General features: G+C 44.1%; 1 protein-coding gene across 1 annotated transcript; it reads left to right on the top strand.

Annotated features, from left to right (window-relative positions):
• The first annotated feature begins 250 nt into the window (after positions 1 to 250).
• cdc25b (cell division cycle 25B) lies at positions 251 to 7,438 on the top strand. The gene is made up of 15 exons (XM_023430367.2): positions 251 to 796; positions 990 to 1,072; positions 1,563 to 1,614; positions 2,870 to 2,911; positions 3,082 to 3,115; positions 3,490 to 3,624; positions 4,030 to 4,149; positions 4,255 to 4,401; positions 4,576 to 4,653; positions 4,874 to 5,062; positions 5,583 to 5,687; positions 5,777 to 5,839; positions 5,954 to 6,052; positions 6,242 to 6,487; positions 7,252 to 7,438. The coding sequence occupies exons 1-15, from the start codon at positions 582 to 584 to the stop codon at positions 7,390 to 7,392; spliced, it is 1,749 nt and encodes a 582-aa protein (XP_023286135.1). The 5' UTR covers positions 251 to 581; the 3' UTR covers positions 7,393 to 7,438.
• The last annotated feature ends 6 nt before the right edge of the window (positions 7,439 to 7,444 follow it).

Genomic DNA, 7,444 nt, shown 5'->3' with positions numbered 1-7,444 from the left:
ACCAAACAAAAATGGCAGTCAAAGATTCATGTTTCATGCCTACATTGATGAGAGTTTCAGCCCACAGTCGAGAGGGTCAGAACAAAAGATATGTGAGAGGAAAGATGAAAATTTAAAAGGATTGTGTCACATCCTCCTTCTTCTCCCCCATCCGGCGACAGGACAACGGCGAGAGCTGTTCCGCGCTCTGATTGGCTGAGAGATTGCCGCTCCAGAGCTTATATTTTGAACATAAATACGAGCAGCCCCCGTCTCGTTTTCTCAGAAACCAGGGGCTGTCAGAGAAGGGAGTACGCTGTGCTGCAGCTCTCTGCCACAAACAACAACTATGTGGTTTTACTAACTTTGCAGGACTGAATCAAAGTTTTACTCCATACGGAACCACCCCGAGTCACTTCCAGCCGGAGTTTCACTTCGTATGGTTTGGAAATGTTTTCTTAAATTGTTGCTAGCTAACTGGTTAGCTCCCTTGTTAGCTCGAAAGTCTGGACCGTCTTGCTAACTTATTGGCACTCTCCTGCCCGAAATTCAAACTAAAGCAATAACGACCCGCGGGATTCATACAAATTGGACAACTAAAGATGGAGTCGGTTCATGTTTTTGGCAGCACCAGTCCTGTTAAAACTGGTTTGAAAAGCAGGCCCGATGGGATCCCCGGGCTTTCCTCGTTCTCCCTGTCCGACCTCAGCTCAAAGAACTCCCACTGCAGGGATCTGTTCTCCCCTGGACCCGCGACTGTACTATCTCCTGTCACCAATTTGGCTCTGGACATGAACAATTTAGCTGGACTCGGCAGGTATTATCATAATATAATTATTATTATTATCATTATTCTTTTTCGTTGTAGTTATAGTAGAAGTAGTAGTATTACCGTTTTATGTGTTATTTCTACAAAACTCCCATTTATTCCAACCCTTAACCTAGCATGCGGAGTTCGGTTTGATGTTCACACTATTGTTTTTATTCTTGTTCATCTCTTTCCCACACAGCCAATGTGATACTCCAAAAAGGAGAAAGCATGCACCCCTTGAAAAGGTTCCCTCCTTTGCCTCTGACGTCTCATCTGATGCTGGTGAGCTATCCTGAAAACCTATTGTCTGTGCTAATTGATGCCATTAAAATTGATGCCTGAGGGTTTAATACACATCTGATCTCAGCTAACTTTAAATGTGGTCTTGAGATGAGTATTGTCAATGGTTGCTTTAACTTATTTTTAGAGCTTATTTTTCAACTGAAAATTTATTTTAATGAATTTTTAATCTCTCAATCATGAGGATTTACTATTTTCATTGTCTTTTGTGATGGTTAACTGAATAACTTTGGGTTTTGGACTGTTGGTTGGACAAAACAAGCAACTATTATGCAGCATCACCTTTGCACTTTGTTCCCTCTTTTCTGACTTCTGGATTTAACAAACCCAAACTAACAGTTTAGTATTCATGCAACTGGTAAAGTATTGTCATAATCCACTGGTATTCAGCTGGTTTTTGATGCCAGTGTCCCATCCTGTGCTCTACCACCTGGTGTATATATCGATTTGTGACGCAAATATCTTCCCTCAGGCCTCGGCATGGATCCCCCGAGCCCCATGGATGCTGTTGAAGTGGAAGACACGTAAGTTGCACTGTCCTCTTCCTGTCTGTTCTAATCAATCAGCTTGTGAGCTGTGCCCCTCTGCTTTCCCCCCCATCAACCCCCTCCCCACCTCCACCCTGTGCTTGGGCTCAGCTGAGCCAAGCACCATTTCTCATCTGTAGGATTATTGTTTTACCGTTGGCTTTAAGATTGCAGCTTCACTTGGTTTTACTAAGCAGATTAGCCGTTAAGGCATTTCAGTTTAACTTTCTTTGTGTTTTAAAGTTGAGTGAAAAGAACATGTCTGGAATTTTATAGTTGTTGACTATTTGAATTGTTTATGTTTTCAGTGGAAAGTAATTCTTGACACTCTGGACAAGTTAAGAGATTAAGCAGAAACTAATTTGTACCCGTTTATGGACACACCAGTTGTACTCAGCATTATCTTTATCAGTTTGTCAGCATATCCTCAACTACCTAATCTTGGGTGGCCCTTCTCTTAATGCTCAGTTGGGTGAGCCCCTGCAGACATCTGCCGCTGTCTTATGTGCGAGTTCCTTTACAGCAGCATTTGGTGCTCAGGACCTCATTCACTTCCTTTTACAGCTGTTTGGTTGCTAGGAGTTTTCTAGGTTGGGGGGAGGACGTGGCCTGCGCTTGGGTTTAATGATAGCCCACCCCCTCTGGGTTTTGGCACACTCTTCCCATGCACTGTTATTTCAATAGGAAAAAGGGGGCAGGAGATTTTTTTTTTTTGCATCACGTCTATTGAAATGAGGGCACCCCCAGAGAACAACTGCCCCCCACCCCCACCCCTTCTCGTCTGCATTGAATGGGACACGCTCCCCCCCTCGACAAACAATGGGCCCTTGCAGAAAAGGGGTTGGCAGCATTGGCTCTAGCAGGCATATGGTAGATTAGCTGATCTCTGCATCCCTTCTCCTACCGCCCACCCCCCTCTCCTGGAGCGGCACACTGAGCTCTCCACTCAACTTATTTAGCATACAGGTGGGCATAACTCCAGTGCAAAGGCCACCTCTTACGTCTATGCATTCACCCAACTTCCTCTAGTCCAACCGTTCGTCTTGGTTTCTCAATAGAGCCAGAGATTCTTTGTAGTTTACAGGCACACAGTGTCCCAACTGGCAATTAAGGTCTTTCAGCCTCTTGCTGCACTGGGTTTTATTACAAAGACCTGATACTTTTCGTTTGAGTACAGCGTTGTCTTCAAATCTGTTGCATATTTTAACCATTTCATACCTATTCTGAATAGTCTCCAATTTCTCTGTTACAGATTTGAAAAGGCCATTCAACAGTCCAGCCGAGTTGTCAACGAGTAAGTTGCTTTCCAGTCAATATTCTAAAATCATTAACCGGTGTTTGGCTGTTATTGCCTCTCCGTATTTGAACTACATTGCTCTCCAGGGAGTATTATGCTACATAAACTAAAAAAGCCTATTGATTTGATTTGTATTGACCGCTTCCTCTCCCTTCTATCAATTACAGGAGGATACCAATTCGAAGAATCAACTCATTGCCAGTAAGCAGATTTATCATGTTTACAGCTCTTCATGCTTTGTTTGAATTGGTTTAATCTCTGGCTGATGTTCAGGGCTGCCAGATGCTGCAAGACTGTGGCCAGTTGTAATTCAGCTGTCAAACATCAAAATCACTAAAAATGAAATCTCAAAAAGTTTAAGTTTACGTCTGTTTAAAATAAAAGTGGAAAAACTGTAAGAGACAAAGGTCTCAAATTGAAGTAAAAATAACATTAAAAATTCAGCTCGGTCTGGTAACAACATTTTGTCTTTAAGTTAGTTGGTACAAAACATCCTCCAGTGTTAAACCACCACAGAGCAGCTTGTTTCCAGTTGCTGAGCCTCTGCTGACTGGCTCCCTCTTCTCCCCCCTCAGCCCCAGCTCCTGGGTTTCAGTCCGTCTCTGAAGGGTCAGGAGGACTCCCACCGCTATGGAATATTCGGTCAACAACCCTCCCAAATAAATGCCGCCTCCTCCTCTCAATACGACAACAAAGAGAACATGCCGGAGGTCAGTGGTGTTTGTTTTTCATCAGTAAGAACCTACATTGTTAAATGGGCTTTTTCCTGGTCAAAAGCTAACATGGAACTTTGAGTAATGCTCAGAAAGCTGATTTGTTGCCATGGCGAAGGCATTGCATCATTTGTCTTAACATTTTGGTCGATCCTTGGCTTTTTATTTCACCTTAAAGTCATTAGAATAACATTGGTTCCAATATCAAGTGTTAAAGTTTTGGACACTTTTTTTTTTTTTTTTCCATCTGTAAGTTTATGGTTGAAACAGAATGCCTCTAGAAATATTGTGTGTAGATCAGCAACAGATCAGCAGCCACTGAGTTTTATCTATAAAGTCGGGACAACTAGGTGTTGGTAATGTTGAGCATTGATGAATTTTTTTTAAATATTGTATTTTCAGGAGGGTTTTGAATTCAAGAAACCAACCATGCCAGTGTCGCGGAGTCGTGTGCGCTCCTTTAACTGCGGACAGACAAAGGACGCGTTTGCACGCCGCCCCAGCTCGGCTCCAGCCCTCATGGTACGTGGCCCTCTGAAGAATCGGTGTCTGTCGTTGTGCACAATGTTTTAAAACCTGGCTCTAGAAAGATGCAAACTCTCTTTATCTTTTTTTCCCCTTGTCCAGTTTTCCTCACCTCCTCCAGTCCAGCATCTGGACTTTCATGACTCCAGCCCCATGTTCCTGAGACGTTCCTCCCTCACCTCTCCTCTAAACCATGATGATGATGATGGTGATGACGGCTTTTTGGACGAACTGGATGACAACATGGAGGTGAGGCCCTGTCACTTTACAGCTTGTCTGCCAGTAAAATAAATAAATAAATAAATAAATAAATAAAATCCAAAAAACCCTCTGTCTGAAATCGCTCCCCCAAACTGTTCAAATTCAAGAACAGATTTTAAGTTTTGTTTCTAAATTGCGTGACAACCCCTGTGTCTTCTACAGAACAACTCCGGGATGCCGATGGGAATGGCCAGCTTGCTCACCGCCCCGCTGGTGTCTGACACCACAGGAGAAGACTCTGTAAGTTTACCTACTAACAAATAAAACTAGCAGCATTGGCTTCTTTGTACAATCTGCTAATCTAGAGAGAAGCAACAGTTGTAGCAGGAATGGGTTTTTTTTTTTTTTTTTTTTTTTTTTTTTTTGATGTCCCATTTCATATCACATGATGCTTGAATTCAGGAGCTTAAACGTTATGCCATTCAGTCTGATGATTTTATGTATTTTTTCCCTCCTTCAGCCTGTGATCCGCTGCCGGCCACGAAGCCTGTTCCGCTCGCCCTCCATGCCCAGTCCGGTCTCCCGTCCCTCTGCGAAGCGTCCCGACTGCCCAGGAGATGAAAACACACCGGTCAGGGTGAAGAGGCGACGCAGCCTGGCGGGAACACAACCCACCACCCTGGAACAAAACCCCGAATCCCCACGCATGGTGAGTCCTCACATCCATCAGTAAAATAAAGTATTTGTCAGTGGCTGATTTAAATTTAGTTTGTGCATGCTTCTCACGGTGTTCAGAGATGAGTTGCCTGTAAATATGGATCACTGGAGCTCAATGTCCAGTACTGATCAGGTCCTAGCTACTAGCTGGGAATGCTCTTTTCTAACGGAAGCTTAAATAAGTCAGAAAATATATTTTTTTTGAGCCGCTCGTATCTTGGAGCTGCTGTTATAAACTTGCGAGCTGATGGTGTGACGCTGAATATAATGTAGAAACGTGATCAGTTTAGACTGAAGGCACAAACCTGATGCTACAATAAATCAGCAGCTTAAAAACCAGTCTCCACTGACCATCTGTTGACTCCTTAGTGGAGGTGGAGAAATGGCTTCTGATTCTGAAACGACCCCCCAAGGCTGAGCGGCTATTGTCACCGGCTTTTTGTTGACGATCTCGAATTACCTCATTTTCTCCCCGACCGCCTCCTTAAGTCTCTCCCTCCTCTTCCTCCCAGAGCTGCTCAGTGCTCCAGAGGTCCAAGTCCTTCTGTCAGACCGATATCGAGAAGCTGCTGGACAATCAGGACGGCTCCAATGAGCTAATAGGAGATTTCACCAAGGTGAGGAACACCGCACAATCTTCATCTCTGGTGACTTAATTCTGCGAAAATGAACCCATTTAATCTAACTTCCTCTCTTATCTTTTTAGCCTTTCGTATTACCCACAGTGGAGGGCAAACACCAAGACCTCAAGTACATTACCTCAGACGTGGTGAGTGGAGACTCTTGGCTGTTTCTCTCTTCGTCCTGACGAGTACTTTATTTCGAGACTTGCACTTTATGTCAAAGATAAAACATTAAAGTGTGTTGTGTCTGTGTCCTTCAGATGGTGGCAGCTCTGACTGACCAGTTTAACCATCTAGTCGAGCGGGTCATCGTCATCGACTGCCGCTACCCCTACGAGTTTGAGGGCGGACACATCAAGGTGAGTCAGCATCTACCGACACGTGAATGACAAATTATAATTTCATTATCGACCCACCTGATGATTCTTTTCTTGATTTTAATGAAATGATTGATCAGTTACCAAATTTGTAACAGACTGATCTTCTGTCTCGGGGTCAGTTCCTGTACTTAATAAACTAAGTGTTTGGTCTGATCCTTGTCGTCTCAGGGAGCTCTGAACCTGCACCAGGAGGAGCAGGTGTCGGATTTCCTCCTCAAGACCCCCATCATGCCGCGATGCCCGGAGAAACGAGTCGTCATCATCTTCCACTGCGAGTTCTCGTCGGAGCGCGGCCCTCGAATGTGCCGTTTCGTCAGGGAGCGAGACCGCGCCATGAACGACTACCCCAAACTCCACTACCCCGAGCTCTACATCCTCAAGGGCGGATACAAAGACTTCTTCCCTCCCTTTCAGGTTAGTTGTTGACAAATCAGACTACCACAAGGTCCATTCAGCAGACTTTCATTCTGTCATTGACTTTATAGTGATGTACAATCATTGTCGATGATGTTAGGGAGGATTTTATAAAGGCTAATGAGACCCGATGTGCAGCAGCTATTTCTGCTAGCCAGGTTTGTTACTGGAAACCACTCGACATCAGCTGTTCTGTGTCACAACAGTCTGTAAGAGTGCGACCATGTGATACTCAGAGCAGAGCTGAACTGTTGTTGGAGACATTTTAGGGAGTTTTGATTGAGGATCCAATCATCCTGTTTAATAATTATGTTCTGATCATATCTGATTGATGGATGAGGCTTTGTGCTTCTATCTTTTGGACTAGATAAATATGACAGTTGGTCCCCAAGATAAAAGTATGAAAAATAATGCACTTTGCCAAGTTTACGTTCTTGTTTTTGTTGAAGTAAACTGGACAATCGAAGTTTTTATCCACATCCAAGTTACATTTTCAATATCATTGTAAAACATGGAGACACCAGCCTGTAAAGACGTTAGAGCTTCATTCTAGTCATGTGTGATGGAATAATTTACTTACTAGCCTTTTCTGAGCTTTCACTCCATCTCGGTGAATGTCTTCACCTTTTTTTAAAAAAAAAAAAAAAAACTCAGAAAAGGCTAGTAACATGAGAAGCTTGTCAGATTTAAGGAGGTAATTCATTGAATGAAACCCTCGATGGCTGTTCAGCACTCTGAACTTGTCTCATCATCTTCCTGCGCAGTCGCAATGTGAACCTCAGTCCTACCGGCCCATGCACCACGAGGACTTCAAGGAGGACCTCAGGAAGTTTCGCCTCAAGAGTCGCACCTGGGCCGGGGAGCGCAGCAAGAGAGACATGTACAGCCGACTGAAGAAGCTGTGAGCGCCGCCTCGTTCCACCTTTCACTGCCTCTGAAACACACACTGCCCCCCCC

This window comes from Seriola lalandi, unplaced genomic scaffold (assembly GCF_002814215.2).
Source record: "Seriola lalandi dorsalis isolate HSWRI2012SDOR001 ecotype SW California unplaced genomic scaffold, Sedor1 jcf7180002054902, whole genome shotgun sequence".
NCBI classification, from domain to species: domain Eukaryota; kingdom Metazoa; phylum Chordata; class Actinopteri; order Carangiformes; family Carangidae; genus Seriola; species Seriola lalandi.
This window is presented reverse-complemented; position numbering and strand designations above follow the sequence as displayed.